This window comes from Fusarium tjaetaba, assembly GCF_013396195.1.
Source record: "Fusarium tjaetaba strain NRRL 66243 chromosome Unknown NRRL66243_c0000259, whole genome shotgun sequence".
NCBI lineage: Eukaryota > Fungi > Ascomycota > Sordariomycetes > Hypocreales > Nectriaceae > Fusarium > Fusarium tjaetaba.
Genome location: NW_023501455.1, coordinates 84,821 through 101,651, shown reverse-complemented (window position 1 = coordinate 101,651; position 16,831 = coordinate 84,821). Strand labels below are relative to the sequence as shown.

Below are 16,831 nucleotides of genomic sequence, written 5' to 3'. Positions count from 1 at the left end.
GCTTTGAGGCCGTGGGGGGAGTTGTCGAGATGGCCGAGGTCACGAACGTCGATTTCGAAGTGGCAGGGGACTTTCTGCAGATTGTTAGCCTTGATTCATGATAATGGGGGGTTGTAGTGAAAGAGAGATTACCTCTGCATCCGTGAGGATGGAGTCAATGTCGTAGTACGACATCTTTACTGTGTTATAACTTTTGGTGTATGCTTGAGGGAGACGCGTAGAGTGGATTTGACGATAACTACACCGACGCGCCGATGACATAATCGTCAACTAGACTACCCTGCACCTGAACGAACAACATCTTGATCAAGATCAAATAACAAACAGCTTCTAATCCATTGGTCTAGAATAGAAAATGTGACAGTTGATTCCATACTTAGCCGACGTTGCATGCATGGCCCGCCAACACTCACGAGGTCCTCTTTTGCGTCATTCGCATCTCAGACTTCGGTAGTCCGAGATCGGCGATCTCGGAGAAATGGGAGATGGACATTGGGATATTCGGTTTATTGCTTTCAAGAAGAATGGAATCAATTTTTGGTTATTAATGTCGTGTCGCTGTTCGGTGTTTGGACAAGACCGAGCTGAGTAACCTAAAGTTCATGATTGATGGTGATGTTTAGTTAAGCTACACCAGCTTCATCAACAAAGAGATTCAAGCAACTGAGTGTAAGAATATGAAAGAATGATGATAATCAGTCAGATCATGTCCATCAGATCGAAAAGGAAATATCCAGAAGCATACAGACTGTAACCCAACATCTTCCATCTTGTTTTTACTGTATAAAGCCACAAGCACTAGCCACTCAAGTCAAGCTCTCCCAAATATGACGACAGATTGATCCAAGCTCCCCCGATTCCCATTCGGCACCGACATTGCCGTCCCGATCAGCTCTTTAATCAACCCCGACCCCTCCCTCCCCTCGACTTGACTCTTCTCGACTTTTTTTGACATCATCGTCAATTGCACTATCACAAGCTTGCCTATAATACTGTGAGTTCCATTCCTTTATCAACTGCCCATTCATTATCTGCATACTCTAGTCAAACAAGCTCTTGCACCTTAAGCTTGTTCAATTCTCGTTTCAAACTCAATTAATTGGTCGATTGCTAATATCAACAGCTTCAAAATGGCTTCCGCTCTCCTCCGTTCAACTCCCGCCCTCCGCGCCGGTCTGCGCGCCCGCTCAACCCCCCTCGCCGCCATGGCCACAACCAGCTTCGTCCGCAACAAGGCCACCCTCCCCGATCTTCCCTGTACAAACCCCTCCCATTCCCACAATCTTCGACCTTCACAGCTAACAAAGCCCAGACGACTATGGCGCTCTTGAGCCTTACATCTCCGGCCAGATCATGGAGCTTCACCACTCCAAACACCACCAGACCTACGTCACCGGCTTCAACAACGCTACCGACGCCCTCGCTGAGGCCCAGCACAAGAACGACGCCAAGGCCGCTGCTGCTCAAGCTCCTCTGATCAACTTCCACGGCGGTGGTCATGTTAATCACTCTCTCTTCTGGGAGAACCTTGCTCCCAATGGCAAGGGCGGTGGTGGCGAGCCCGAGGGCAAGCTTTTGACTGCTATCAACGAGGACTTTGGCTCCTTCGACTCTTTCAAGAAGCAGACCAATGCTACCCTCGCTGGCATCCAAGGCTCCGGCTGGGCCTGGCTCGTCAAGGACAAGAACTCTGGCACTCTGTCCATTGTCACCCGACCCAACCAGGACCCCGTCACTGGCACCCTTGAGCCTCTTCTCGGCATTGACGCCTGGGAGCACGCTTACTACCTCCAGTACCAGAACCGCAAGGCTGAGTACTTCAGCGCCATCTGGGAGGTCATCAACTGGGGCACTGTTTCCAAGCGATTCGAGAAATAATTATGTTCGCGTTAGCTAAGTTGTAAAGCCCAAAAGAGTTGAAGGGAAAAAATAGCGATAACGTGTACGCATCCAAGGTCGACGATTCGTGACCATGCGTCGCCTGTTTGTTTGTCAAGATACCGAGTGTATAGTACCTTGAGGTTTAATAAGAGAACTTGAAAAGAGTCGATACGTGCAGTCTCCAGAAGGCAAGAAATGAGACCTATGTTCTTGGTGATGATGTCTCAGGTGAAGTTAGTATATCTGAGGACGGATTTCAGGCCAGTTATCTTTCAACAATTTTATTAAATATCGGAAGCTTCCCAGCTCCCCGCTGAGCCTTCAACCAGGGCCTACAATAGCTGATACCGCCATTCATGATATTGTGTTTCCACCATCACATCCCATAGGGGTTCGCCAAACCGGGAGTCGTGACTCTTTCCGATAGCCCTGATCAATCAGCCCGCACATCCTCAAAACATAAAACTTCATCATTCGCTGGAAAATACACCGATGCCTTCCGATTTCGGTCGCGTGTTGCTTCCACTCGACGTCAGTCAGAGCCAAATTGCCTCATCTTGCCAAACGAAAAAAAGCCATGTCACTGGCCCTCAAGATCAAGGCTGCTGACATCTCGCAATTCCCTGGTAGGCAGCCAACTCAGCCGGGAACTCCTCTTCAAAGATCTCAGCTGCGTAGCTGTACCAGTCGCTGTTCGCCTCGGAGGTTCGCGCCTCGAAGAACCGCGCGTACTCCCACCAGACTGGATACTGTCCTGCACAGTCCCAACCAAGGATCCAGCTGATGAGGTTGTTGGAGACAACAATATTCTTGGGGCACAAGGCCCCATGGGTGAGCACCGAATGATAATCAACACGAAATTGAGAGATCAGGGCCTTGGAGACAGCTTTGGGCACCGACTCATACATAGTTGACATGAGAAGCGCCATGAACTGCTTCTGGTTGGGGCTTGGACGAATTGCGTAGTAGGTATGGTCAGGATGCTTGTCTTGAAGCAAGGTGTAAGGTCCTGAATCGATAGATCCTAGAGGAAAACCTGCTCCCTGCTTGCTCTCATGCCGCATCTTGTGGAGGAGGTTGCGGAGTTGCCTGGCGTACATATACTTTTCACTATTTGTCAGTTTAGACCAAACATCCTCAAGCAACTCGCCAATCACGGTGCGGGTAATGGCGCCTTCTGAAGAAGAGATGTCCTGGTCATGAAGGGACAGAGGGAGAGCTCGAGTATGGCCCAGCATGGACAGTTTCTCATGCTGGACCATTCCAGCATTGGAGATGAGAAAGGTATATGTCTTGGGTTTGCCAGGCGCATCATTCTTCTTGCTCGGAGCGGCCTGCAAGCAGAGGTTCAGGTTCCGGTTTCGCAAGAGTGAAGTGAGGTACTGGGTGGAGTCGTCTGGCAGAGGAGCTACGCATACAATCAGTGCTTTTGAACCTGGAACCACTTGCATCCCTGCTTACCATGACCAAGGGGCTGAACATCGGTGTAGTACTTTGCCGCGTGATTGATTTTGGGCTTCTTGTCCTTCTGCACACGTTTCTCCTTGGCCTCCATCATGAGCTCGCTGATGGACCGCTTGAAGGAGCCTCCATCAGGTTTCTGAGAGCCTCGGGAGGAACGGTTAGACCAGTCACCCAAGGCATCTCCATTAGCACCTGTTTTCATGAAAGGAGGCAAAGAACCCTCTCTCTTGACAAAAAGGGCCGGCTTGGGAGATTTCTCTCGAGGAGCCTCAGCGAGCATCCGAATACGCTCAGGATTCATCGCATTCACATCAGGCGCGGGTGCAACAGAAGGACCCGAAGATGGTTCCGGAGCTGGACTCGGAGCTGGACCCGAAGCTGGACTCGGACCTGGGCCAGGAGCTGGATCAGGAGCAGACATGACCAGTCAATGAGTCGAAGAGATTTCTAGACTGCAACAAGATCTGTAAGGAGTAAGTGGTCCCAGAAGCTGATAGAGAAAGCCAAAGACCATCAAGAGCTGATTTCATTCGTAGCACAGGATTGTACTTGTGCATAACAAACGGGGACGACAAACGGAAAGCAAACTCGAGAATGAGTTGATGAGAGGTAAACAAAAACAAAACAAAAGATTTCAGGTCGGTGTCGTCATCTGAGGGCCCCTTCCTTTGAGGTGAGTCGCAAACGCAACTGCTCGCACCTGCCTGGCACTGGCAACTGAATAGCTGCGCCAAGGTCTCCAGTTCATGAGGCACCCATTCAAATACAAGAAAGCCCATAGGTAGAGTACAGGCAGTCGAATGGCTTCATTGCTTCTGAATCACTGCAAAGCCAGAGGGTACCTTATTTGCGGTGATTAGGTACCTACCAAGCACCGACCTTGTGTGATGTCAGCTGAATATGATAGAAACGATCACACCGATACACGAAACTCTAGCATAAATTGAGCATTCATCTCTGTTATTAGCACCTAGATGTTAATGAGTACGATGAAATGATGCCTGATCCTGTGCAGACTGTCAATGTCAGCAGATAGCCATGGACTGGCAGGAATTTAAATCTCAAAGGTGCAGGTCTTTACACTCACCCTGACTTCAATTACTTGCCGATATAATATAGGGATTTCATAAGCTCAACATGAATCTGATACTGAATATAAGTGGAATTCGTTCCCGATCATACGGCCCAACATTTCATACATAAGCCCATCGTAGTCATGAACATCTCTAACAATCCTTTGACCTCAAACACATAAGCGTCTATCCTCTTTTTTTTCTTACCCCAGACATTTTCGGATAAAATGGAATCTAAGACAAGGAGCACCGGTGAGTGCTCAAAACATTACTCGCCGTTTTCCTGGGCCGGCTCCTCTTCCTTTCGCTGCGTGTAGTGGCGAGGCAGACGATTCTCGCCCTCGGCGTAAGGGAAGCCAGCCTCTTCACGAGCCATATCGTTTACCCACTTCTCATTACCCTTGAGGCCAGGGTCGCGGCCCAGCTCCTGACACTTGGCAGCCAAGTAGAACCAGCCAAGAGCGTTTCCGACAGTGCCGACCTCGTCACTGACACCGTTCTTAGCCTCACGAGACATCCTGGAATGGAGCTCATGATCTGTGTAAAGGTCCATGAGATGTCCAGCAACGGTCTTGTAGTCGCCAGGGGTGACGAGAAAGCCATTGACCTTGTCCTTGACCTGAAGGGGAATACCACCTTCATTGGAGACAATCACAGGAACTCCGGCGTGGAGAGCCTCAGAGACCTTGATTTCGAAACCCTCACGAGTGGACAGCTGGAGAATAACGTGGGCATTGGCGATGACCATGTTGAGAAGCTGGTCGTTGGCGTCCAGGCGCATGACGCTGACGTCGTCGAGGAGGTGAGGATAATGATCTTCAAGTTGGGCCATGGTCTGATCAAATATAATGGCACCATCCGGGTCATCAATGGACCCATTACCGCAGCTGTAAATGTTAGCAGCAGTTCTGGCATTGATGCATCATTGACTTACACAACGAGCTGAGGAACATCAGAAATGTTGGCCTCATCACAACGGCGGCGGAACTCGGCATATGAGTCGATGACGGTGGGGATACCCTTGGCTGGGTCAAATCGAGCGACTTGAGCAATGTACTTGCCTGTAGACTGGTGTTAGTAATTTGCTACTAATGGATGAGAAATAATCTTACGGTTTGGCCAATCGAGCTCAGTCATTCGCTGGTTTCGGCACTGCTGGTTATAGATATGAGCATAGTAGCCGGTATCCCACTTGTTCATGTGTTTGTTGAGGCCATCAATCCAGTCGGTAGTGGCGGGGAGGTAGACGACTTTCTCCTTGGGAACCGTATGAGGAACAAACTTGGGAATAGGGTGGCTGATGAACAAGTCCGACTCTTTGATGTTGCTCCAGAGGTAGTTCCAGATGTCATTCTGGGGAGAACCCTCGATGGCGACGAGATCGCTTCGAATCTGAATGTGAGATCGGTACAGAATAGGGCGATCAGGTGTGATTCTCTTGATCATGGGGACGAGGCCAGGCATCTGAGGATCGTCGATCTGCACCGGTTGTTAACTTGCGTGATCTTAGCCTTGTGAAACAATTGACCTACAATGATGACATCGGCACCGCCATCCTCAGGGGGACGCAGAGGTCCACCCTCAGATAGCCAGTATCTCTTGGCATTATCCTCAATCCAATCGGTGATAGCAGCCTTCTCAGCGTCCGAAATGCGCTGGTCAGGGTGACTGACGCCCTGGAGAATGTTGTGCTGGTTCTTCGTGATTCGGAAAACACCAGGTCGTGGCTTGGGAACTAGAATCGAGTTAGAATCGTGCGATGGCTTAAATTCTTTGTAGTGTTTCTACTTACCATACCAGGTCACATCAACACCCAAGAGACGGCTGAGACGGACAAGAGCGTGTCGCATGAGAGCCACACCACCACCCTGGGGAGTAGCACTGAAGAATGCAATCTTGGTCTTCTTCTCGCGGAGCTTGTTGGCATAGAACTGCATAGCACCCCACGTGGCGCTGGAGCAAGTATCCTTGTGGTTTTGGAGGTTGGTGAGATGAACACGGAAGCCAGCGTCTGTCTGAACAATGCCACGGTAGCCGACCTGCAGATGAGGAACGAGAGAGGGGCCAAAGTTGCTGAAGAAAATATTGTCAGCTGCAATTCATGCGAACATTCGTTTTTCTTAACTTACAGAATACACTTGCGTGCCATGGAATCTGCTTGCTCATCGACGCGCTTGACGTCCCAGAAGTTCTTCTCCTTGGCTTCGTGGTCGGGTCGGAGCACAACAGGTACAATATCGAGGTCAAGCCAAAGGCGAGAGCACAGAGAAGGGCTCATATACTTCAGGGTGACAGGGAGACCAGCTCCAATGAACTTGACAAAGTTCTCATGCTCATAAGTCTCAACCTCATTGACGATGTGATCGGCAATGAGATCCTGGCCCTCGCGCATATCCTCATCGAGGGAGATGTGCTTGATGGAGAAATCATTGAGATAGACGGTGTCGTGGATAGCAAGCGCAATCACGGCGGTGTGGTCATCGGCGAAAACGGCAGAGATTCCCAGGTACAGAGTCTACGATTGAGCTGTGTTAGTCGCTTCATGTGCTAAAGATGAGATCGACCTCGGTCTCCATAGTGTAGGGGTCTCAAGAGCTCCAATTGCTATGACGCAAGTTGTCATGAGGGATACATGATACGATGAAAGCGGGAAGCACGGGAGACCAGGAGCAAACTTACCTGGAGAGGAGCATTGACGTGACCATCCTTCTCGACGAGAAGGCTCATCTGCCTCTTGCGGTGCGACGTAGCGCCCGTGGAAAACTTGCGGGTAGGCCTGTTGGAACTCATGATGGCAGCAATTGCAGCAATTGGCGGGGTATTGGTTGTAAAGGCGGGGTAGCAATTTGGTGCTAATTAAAAAAGAATGAGCTCTCTCTGTGACGTGAAGAGAAGAAAAGCTCAAATGAAACAACTACGGATGGATGTAAAAGAAGTGAGGAGAACGAACGAGACTGCGGCTGGGCGGCAAGATATAGTCTTGGTACACCTCCTTGATCAGGTCAGACAGACAGACAGACAGACAGCAGAAAGGCGGTCGTGAGTAGGAGGTCGGGATCGAAAGAGTAGTGGAGCTATAGCAACAGCTTAAACGTGGACGCCCCGGGTGAGATGGTAGAGTATGAGGGATCGAGGGCCCTGAGAGATTCGTGTTGGCAGCGACCGAGCAGGGAAGCCAGACAATGTGCAGAATGAAAGACAAGGTCAAGCTTGGTTGAGGAGGCCCCGTCAGCGCGGGTCTCTGCAGGAGGTTGACGAGGGTGGTGATGTATGTACAGTACTTGACGGCCTCGTGTGAGACAAACAGCCCAAGACAAGGAAGCCGACTGGGGGCGGGGAAGGGTTAAGAGACTGGGCGTGGGGTCAAGAGCCAGTTACGTTTGAGGAAACAAGGTGAGCAACTCGAGCAGGTGATGATTCTTCAAGGTGAGGAGACGAGTGGTGTCAGGGAATGGAAGACGAGGAGAAGCTTGGACGAGATGGATGCTTCGTGATATCACGTTGACTCGTGTTTGGTTGAGGAGGCAAGAAAGAAATTTTGAATGAGGCCTTGCCCTTGCCGCCTGCCTTTGTGAGTTGCGAAGGAAGCCACGGGATGGATGGAAGCAGGAGCGGGCGTTGGGTAACTGCAGGTGGCACCTACTTGTTCTGCGATGGCCCGTCTGCGTGTCAGTTGACAACGGGTTTTGTCCAATATCTTATCTTGGAAGCTCAAACTCAAGGTAACGACTTTCTCGTTACCAACGATAAACACGAAATCGAAACAAATTATCAGAGCCGAAGAGCCCGGGATCACGGAAAAGGGGGGGTCAGAAGAATGAAAGATGCAGGGCCAAGTGAGGTAATGAGGATGTGGTCTGATATGCGCTATGAGATCACCAGATTGGGTGAATTGGATCGTGAAACTTTGACTTTGGTGCTCGAAGATTGAAGAAAGACTTCGATATGAATCGCGACTTTATAAAAGACACAAAAGTGAAAATATCCAAATCTAAGCGCCGCCAACGTGCTTGCTGCAGGTACGGCGTCGCATTCAGATGGTGTTGGTAAGTTTTGGATGAAGGCGACAAAGTGAGGAGAAGAGGGAAGAGTGGGAAGATGAGATGCGACGAGTGACATTCTGAGCACTGCAGGAAGAAGGAAAAGAGGGACTCGGTGAGGTTTGTGAGCCCCCCAAGGGTGCAGCCACAGCATCACTCATTCTTGTTACTGTCCATTGAGTTGCTGTTGTGTAATGAGCTTCAAAGTGTAATGCTGTCCCGCTCCAGGCTAGCCAGTTACTGGTTAGATAGGCGGGCTTGGTGATAAACATCCATTGCACAGGAACAATATTGTTACAGGACTCTCTGAGCATTGCTTGCTACGGTAGCTCTCAAAACCGACATAGGCAGTGGGATATGAGAGATCATTCTTTAATTTTCTGTATATATTACCCGAATTACATCGGAGAGTTGCGCAAGACAGCGACACAGGCAACCTCCGAATTGCATCTATTCTATTCTGTGGGGGTTTTTATTGTAACCCACCAAGAATGCTGCACCCTTGGCACTCGGCTGGCACCAGATCAACTCTATATCTTCTTTCGGAAATCTAGGGTAAGTTTATTGGTCTGTTGCTTCAGCTGTCAACTGCTGGGTCGTCACCTAGAAAGTACACTACTGTACGTGTTAACGGGCCCTAAAACGAGGTAGCGCTGCCGAACCCCGCGTTGTCGGTGGGGTCCGTCAATTGCGTGAGCTGCCAGGCCTGGGCATCGTTCCACGAGGCAAGTGTCCGGGGGCAGGCAGGAAACTGCGGGCGGAAACAAGCCCCCCGACCCGTCAGTGAATCCCCCGCCGGCCAGGCAAGGCCAGTTTTCAGGGCCCGGGGAAGCTATCCTCCAGGGCACCCACTCGACCTTGATAATGGATCCTCAACCATCTCGATGCATCATAGAACAATGGACCTCTCAGGCAATTATGCAAGGGACTTGTCTCTTCCTTGTTATCTCTGTCCCTACCTACTTCATCTTCAGCCTGAATACCAACTTATGTAGGTCAGTTCCAGGCATGCGGGTGCTGCTTGAACTTGACGTGGTTCAAAGTCAATCCGGGGTCTTTCGCCGCTCAATTAACGGTCGTACAAATTGAATTATTAACATGTTTGACAAAAGATTTCACAAACATCCCTCAACTCATGCTGCAGGGTCTCCGACTCGTAACTCAGCCTCAACATCTCTCCCAGACAACTCCCACTCAAGTTGACACCAGAACGAGTTACCTCGCCGAATACGTACTGCATTTCGTACGACCTCTGTACAGATCGTGGCTTGCTCATTTCTTCACCGTCTCAAGATTCGGTCAGCTGCCCTCCCAATCGTATGATGACCTTTCAGGCATCTCGAGCTTATGGCTGAGCCTTTACCGAGATATCAATTATTCAATGCAAAGATTCATGATAGAAACTATCATTATCGAGCCCTAACATCCTTGATCGCTGACCGGCGGTGAGCTTGTTGGTCTGTAGAGGTGCCAATCATCCCACTACCGGCAGTACGCATGTGCCTCAGCAACATCTTCATTGGATCTGCTTTTGTCCTGGATGTGTCGGACAAGGTCCCCCAACAGATCCAAAGCGGACGGGTGAGCTTCCGGGCGCCGTGCAGAGATTACCTGTGCTTCACTTCTCGAGTTTCACAGAAAAGGCGGCAGAACATAAGCGGTGGAACCCACGATGCAAGTACTGCATGTACCTGTACCGTCAAGTTCAGTGCAACCCTTGCTTGCTCACTGAGTGTGGTAACACATAACCCCATGCCCTCATGCTTCAAAGTCATCATGGATGGAGACGGTCCGTGGGTCTTGAAGTCCCTGATAAAATTTATGAATGGCATGAGCACACGCGGCCAGGGACTATCGCAAGAAACTGGGTAGCCTCCTGGACGTTTCAACACCATCACAACATTGGTACGCAATTATCCCAAAGTCGCGATGGTCAAAGAGACGAGTTCGAGCCATGCGATGCGTCAACTTGCGCACTTCAAACTTTCCTTCACAAGCATGCGGTTCGCCTTCAAAAGCTGGCAATCACCTACGGTGCTGTCATGTGAGTTGTCATGAAGAAAAACAGGATCTTTCAAGAGGCCAAAGAGCTAACTTGAGCCAATTTACCAGCCAAATGCCCTCCAACTGTCACCAAGTCAATTGCAGGCATACTTCTCCGATGCAAGCCGTTTCTTATCAATCTGGTGATGTTGCAACTATCTCCACTGAGATAAGATCGGTCTCCGACCCTTGATCGCAGGAATGGGTTAGCAGCGACCGGCTAGTCGGGATCTACGATGTGACTGGCCGCGCGGCTGAAGACGTGGTCCCGACATTTTCCAATGTTCGCTGATGTGAGGCATCCTGATCTCAGAGTCACGTAATACTCATTTCACAGGAAACAATTTCAGAATTTCAGCGATTTAGAATGGTTCCAAAGGCTTCGTTCGGTGTTTTGGGCGTTTTAGCGCTCGCTTCTGGTGTCGCGAGCAGCCATGAACGAATCCAGCCAGAGCACGAGTATGCCAGCGAGAGGGCGTATATGGTTTTCAATGCGATCCATTCCGCAGGTCGAGAATGGGGTTCTGCCCTGTACCATAATGGATTTGGCTTCTTTCCAGCTACTGTACCCGAAGGCGCCCTGTTTTACCACGGTTCTCAACGAAACGTAACACCGACTGAGCCCGAGTGGTTGGCTTTTGATATCGAACACGCCGAAAACTTCGCGCGATCTTTCAAGTATCGGCCTGGCGGAAAGCACCCTGGAGGGCCCCCAGGACCTCCTCCTCCTGGCAAAAAGAAGCCAGATGTGGATCAGGGACAGACTGGGGAGGAAGAAGGCCGTCAGGAATTACGACGTCGCAGCGAGGATATCAAGACCGGCAATAGCAACGATCCGTTGGATAAGGTTGCTGACACAAAAGGGGATGACAACCCTGGCGTCGTGAGAGGTTACCTTCACACATACCAGACAAATCGTGACCTCAAAGTTCTGGTGATTGATGGTATGAGTGCTGGAAAAACTGACATGGGCACACTCGATTCACAAGATCTGGTCCTCCGCGAGAACAACACCAATAGGGGAAGTTTCGATGAATGGAACCGAGCTCGTGATTTGTGCGAACTAGCATCTGAATGGGGCATCGATGGCTTCGTTCGAATTGAGGCTGGCATCGAAATTATCCATTGCGACTTTGCGGACAGTTTAGATCTGGTCAGCATGATGCGTACAGAGGTGACGGACCGTATCATGGGGAACTCCGGCTTGGCAACGTTCCAATTTGTGAGGGCCATTGGCGAGCGATACGATGGTGTCGGACCTAATCGACTTCGGATCGATTTCTCGTCAATGGTGTCCGGCCTCTTCTTTCCCATCAACATCTCCAGTACTGTCGTGGGGCGCCCAGATCTGAAGAGGCTTGGTTCGGCGAAGCTGGAGGAGCTCAAAGATGTCAAGTCGTACTTGGCCGACGTGTTGCGTCAACCTCGGAGGTTTATCGTGGATTGGCAAAGCGTTGCGGACCTTGTCATCGCTCGTTACAGTAAGAGACTGGCACTTATGGTGCACGAACCGTTGCAGTCGCACTATTTCATCGATGAGGTCGAGGCTGCCACATTGACCTGGTACGACGCTCCGCCATCACCAGATGACAAGTCCGTGGTAGATCAAAGAGAGGTTAACAGGACTGCCGATGCTATTGAGCAATGTCGGGTACACTACCTCCGGCCAGCCCTCAAAGCCAGGCAACAATGGAGTTTCGAAGATGAGTTGGTCTACACATCTCTCGGCACGGTATTGGGCACGATCTGTCAAACATTTTTCTCGGTCCGCAATGCCTTGCTCGAAGCGTCTGGCTCGGATTTGAACGATTATAGGGTCAGATTTGACAACGAGAATGATGGTGAAATGGAAAAGGCGATCAGTAATGGCCGAGCAGTGATTCGGGCGCTGATGACGGATCTCGGTTGGTCGACCTGGAAGAAGCCACAGCCCTGTCAACCGGACGAGGTCAACACGATTGCTATGTGGCCGTTTGGAACTAAAGAAGACCATTGGCACCCCGGATGCCGTTCAATCGAGACAGTACAACAGCCTGGTGATAGTTACTGGCGGAACCGCAGACCTCGCAGGGTATAATCTCGTTTCCGCCATTGGGCCGCGATGATGAGCTCTCGTCGTTCTTTGTGTTAGTTGCAGCGTTCCCATCGCTGCAAAAGAGAAAGGCCGACGCTTCCACCTCCACGGGAGATGTTTGCCGGCTGGCAGTGGATTGAGCGATTAGACAACTCTGACAATAATACCCAATGCATTCATTAGCGAATCCAAGAAGGCAGTGATGTTCAGGGCTAATGCAAGAAGCCAAGATTAAAAATTGGCCAAAAACTTGAAATAGATCATATCATACGACCACGCCAGGAGTCGAACCTTTTGGAGATGTTAGTCTATTGCCTGGATGCGGAGAAGCTCGTTTGAATGAGAACCTACCTGGAATCTCTAGAGAGTTCGGGAGATCTGGAACCGAAATCTAGCGCCTTAGCCATTAGGCCACGCGGCCGATGGGAGATTCCACGAGAAAAATATTTATGAGCCCTGCTTGGCATCATGGTGGAGTTGTTGATGTTTGTGGGTTGTGCCGTTGCAGTGGGTATCATGAGTGAGGGATGAGTTGAGACGAACCATTGACCAACGAGAGGCGAGCAATTGTCAAGCAGAGCGGAACAGTTCCTCTGTCTGAACGACCCTTTTTCAGCTTTCATGCCAAGATATGCATCAAGGTCATGACGTGGGATGGAATAGACAGATCCGACATGCCTTACAAAGTCACAAGGCGACACAAATTGAGGAAGCTCTACGTATTACTCCATCAAGATCCCAGGTGCTTATCAATCTTGCAGCAATGATTCGCGCGGTGGGATTCCGCCCCCTGCGAATGCGACTCTGGAGTTGACGACAAAAGTCAGATGTTTTGTCGATGCTAGGAATTTGCAGTCTCGACCCGTTGCAGCCGCAAGAGCCGTTCCGATCAATCTTCGAGAACCCGGGGTGATCCGAAGCTTATTTACAGGTGTCAGCCCACTCTTTGTCACAGCTTTCAATGTTCCAAGCTCGTGGCATCCAAAATTTAAGGTCAAGAGCTGGGTATTTCCGCATCTCCGTGAACTGCAAGACTTTTCACTGAGCAATTGAGGCCTTTCAGCACGAAATAACTGACCTGTTTGAGCAATTTGACTGTCAGACAACTCAATGCAACGTATGCAAAACCATGACACAAGGGTATTTGATCGTCTCTGCTCTACCCTGCCTCTCCCAAACTTACACGCAAGACGGCGGGGCATTAGCATGAAAGGAACGTCAAGCCTGGAGATATAGTTGGGCCCTGCATTTCCATCAGTTTGGATCCGACGAAACATATTAACGAATGCAGTAACTAACATAAAAAACGGTATCCAAAAAAAGAAGCCCCGGCGCCAATCCCGGTGACGTGCGGCTCACCCCGCGGAGATGCTCTAACCAAAACCATCAGACCACTACCAAGATCGGACCGTGATCCAGGAACCCACACGGCGAAAGGCGCTCTATTCGGGTCCATGAGCTATTCTTTTCGCATGGCATGATGCTTGGCCTTGAGAGTCATGAAGACCGTAATGTTCTTTCTCCGCGCCATGACTGGTTCTCCGGCATGGTATATAAAGAGTCTAAAGGTTGGCCAGTTTGACGATATTATTCTCGGCATCATCTAGTATATCAGTACCACAACAACCTCTCAACTCTTCCTCACATCTCCTCAACACCAAACAAACAGTACACAATGGCTCTCACCGCAGCACAAGTAGCAATTGTGAAGTCAACTGCTCCCATCCTGAAGGAGCATGGCAAGACCATCACCACCACTTTCTACCGCAACATGCTCGGCGCCCATCCTGAGCTCAAGAACTACTTCTCTCTACGAAACCAGCAGACAGGAGCTCAACAAGCTGCTCTCGCCAACTCTGTCCTCGCTTACGCCACATATATCGACGACCTTGGCAAGCTTTCCCACGCAGTTGAGCGCATTGCTCACAAGCACGTTTCTCTCTTTATCAAGCCAGAGCACTACCCCATCGTCGGCACACATCTCATTGGTGCCATTGGCGAGGTTCTCGGTTCTGCTTTGACGACTGAGATCAAGGACGCTTGGGTTGCTGCCTATGGCCAGCTCGCTGATATCTTCATCCAGCGCGAGGGTCAGATGTACGAGGCTGCTGGCGAGTGGAACTCGTGGCGCAAGTTCAAGATTGTCAAGAAGGAGGCTGAGAACGACTCTGTTACTAGCTTCTACCTTGAGCCTACTGATGGCAAGTCTCTGCCCAAGTTCCTCCCCGGACAATACGTCAGCGTGCAGATTCCCATCCCTGAGCTTGATGGTCTTCTTCAGAGCCGTCAGTTCAGTCTGAGCGAGGCCCCTGGCACCGGCCACTACCGCATCAGTGTCAAGCTTCAGGGCCCTACTGAGGAGCCTGCTATTGAGGATCTCGCTGCTGGCAAGATTGCTGGTCTTCTCTCCACAAGACTGCACAACCGATACAACGTCGGTGACGAGCTTGAGCTGAGCCCTCCTGCTGGAGAGTTCTCCCTCGACCCTGCCGACACTTCTGCTGCCAAGAAGCCTCTTGTTCTCCTCTCCGCTGGTGTCGGCGCCACTCCTCTCGTCTCCATCCTCGACTCAGTTCTTCAGTCCCCGACCGCCTCACGGCCCATCACCTGGATCCACGGTGCTCGCTACTCTGGCTCTACCTGCTTCGTTCCCCACGTTCTCGACTCTGCTAAGAAGCACGAGAACATCACCACCAAGATCTTCCTCGAGGATGTTAAGGAGGGCGACCAGTACGACTTCAAGGGCGAGATCGACCTTGCCAAGCTCCAGAAGGAGCAGCTTCTCCAGCTCGACAACACTGATGCTGAGTACTATATCTGCGGACCTGAGGACTGGATGGTCAACGTCAGGACATTCCTCGAGGAGAACGGTGTTCCCCGTGAGCGCCAGCACCTCGAACTCTTCAAGACTGGTGATATTTAAAAAGTGATGCGCTGCATATGATGGGTTTCTTTTTATTTAATCGGTTTATTGTCTGGCATGTCGAGGGCGTTGAGGATCTGCCGTGCTTTTTTCGCCGCGGTATGTTTTGTTTGCTCAGATTGAAGAAAGAGTGCATATACTAGATACCAGATACCACCCTCAAAAACAAAAAAAGAACCATTCAACCTAATCTAGGTTCGCTTATTGCTCGATAATATCCAAAGTGAAGAACTTGAGCGTGTGTCTTGGTAAATAGCCGACGTATCAGTATCACATGTAGTACAGTGAGACGAGCCACGAGTAAAAGTAACGAGAGACTAGCGACAACATGTGTGTGTGTGTGTGTGTGTGTTTTATCTTCCCAGGCAAGGCTTGAGTTACGACTGGACGCCACCGTACAATGTCTCGCCTGTCTGTGGATGACGTTGTATGCAGTCATTTTAAACGATGATGGGGGAGAAAAAGTAAATATTGATACCCTTGTCTGTGGGGATGAGATCGGATGGTCAACCGATCGAGATTGAGTTGGGGAGGTATTACGTATTAGTTATGGGTGGAGAATGGGCATGATCTGAGGTGATATGATGGGAGATGTCATGAGAAGTGATCGTGGGAAGTGGTGTGGCCGTATGCAGGTTGATGTTAGAGAGTAGAGGGCCATACAGAATACAACTTATAAGAAATATCAGCCAGAGGAGAATAGTGTAGCTGTTCAGGCCAGTTACTGGCCACAGTCGCAATATTTGACTCAACTCATCAACAAATCGCTATCGTCTTCTTCGCCTCCACGCAACTGCAGCTCGCCGAACTACCCTCCAATGAAGCACACCGTCGAACCGATATATCAATCAAGCCTCTTTCTCAAATCTGCGGTGAAGAAAAAGGTAAGACCCAAACGAGGCTTTCTGTAAGGACAGGGCTAGCAGGAAAAGACGTGCCTCATGTAGCACCACATGGTCGAGGAGCACAAGGCGTGCTGTTGTGATACATTGCAGACAAGGGAAGAGACGCCACCGCTTGTTGAGATTGATGAGAGACTTTGATGATAATGAGGAATTGAGTTGGTTCTGACTTGATATGAGTGTTTGATTCAAAGTAATGAGTTTAGCATCTTGCACTTGATGATATCTCAGATATGGAATAGAGACATACATAGAAGATTCTCCTCTGCCTCATCTTGCTCATCGACGCCGATCCATTGGATCGGATACCCCTGACAAGGTCTCACGACGAGGATACCGACAGCATCGGAACCGCCTCACTGGCAAAAGCTACAGGATCCTCGATGCAGCACGACACGCTCCGTAGGCGAGTCCATGCATGAGCCTCTTTT

At 50.2% G+C, this 16,831-nt stretch overlaps 5 protein-coding genes across 5 annotated transcripts; 3 read left to right on the top strand and 2 right to left on the bottom strand.

Moving 5' to 3' along the window:
* Positions 1–1,130: 1,130 nt before the first annotated feature.
* On the top strand, positions 1,131–1,878 carry FTJAE_10894 (SOD2-superoxide dismutase (Mn) precursor mitochondrial; the record flags this gene model as incomplete). Its single annotated transcript, XM_037343779.1, has 2 exons — positions 1,131–1,257; positions 1,313–1,878. 2 exons carry the CDS (start codon positions 1,131–1,133, stop codon positions 1,876–1,878), a joined length of 693 nt encoding a protein of 230 aa, XP_037202079.1.
* Positions 1,879–2,477: 599 nt separating this feature from the next.
* Positions 2,478–3,766, bottom strand: FTJAE_10893 (phosphotransferase enzyme family; the record flags this gene model as incomplete). Its single annotated transcript, XM_037343778.1, has 2 exons — positions 2,478–3,289; positions 3,343–3,766. 2 exons carry the CDS (start codon positions 3,764–3,766, stop codon positions 2,478–2,480), a joined length of 1,236 nt encoding a protein of 411 aa, XP_037202078.1.
* A 920-nt stretch (positions 3,767–4,686) lies between these two features.
* FTJAE_10892 (trehalose synthase) lies at positions 4,687–7,208 on the bottom strand (the record flags this gene model as incomplete). The annotated part of the gene is made up of 7 exons (XM_037343777.1): positions 4,687–5,305; positions 5,353–5,479; positions 5,531–5,897; positions 5,951–6,153; positions 6,211–6,491; positions 6,548–6,933; positions 7,098–7,208. The coding sequence occupies 7 exons, from the start codon at positions 7,206–7,208 to the stop codon at positions 4,687–4,689; spliced, it is 2,094 nt and encodes a 697-aa protein (XP_037202077.1).
* A 3,026-nt stretch (positions 7,209–10,234) lies between these two features.
* On the top strand, positions 10,235–12,578 carry FTJAE_10891 (uncharacterized protein; the record flags this gene model as incomplete). Its single annotated transcript, XM_037343776.1, has 4 exons — positions 10,235–10,247; positions 10,307–10,502; positions 10,715–10,784; positions 10,839–12,578. 4 exons carry the CDS (start codon positions 10,235–10,237, stop codon positions 12,576–12,578), a joined length of 2,019 nt encoding a protein of 672 aa, XP_037202076.1.
* Positions 12,579–14,250: 1,672 nt separating this feature from the next.
* Positions 14,251–15,498, top strand: FTJAE_10890 (nitric oxide dioxygenase; the record flags this gene model as incomplete). Its single annotated transcript, XM_037343775.1, has 1 exon — positions 14,251–15,498. The coding sequence occupies one exon, from the start codon at positions 14,251–14,253 to the stop codon at positions 15,496–15,498; it is 1,248 nt and encodes a 415-aa protein (XP_037202075.1).
* Positions 15,499–16,831: the final 1,333 nt, after the last annotated feature.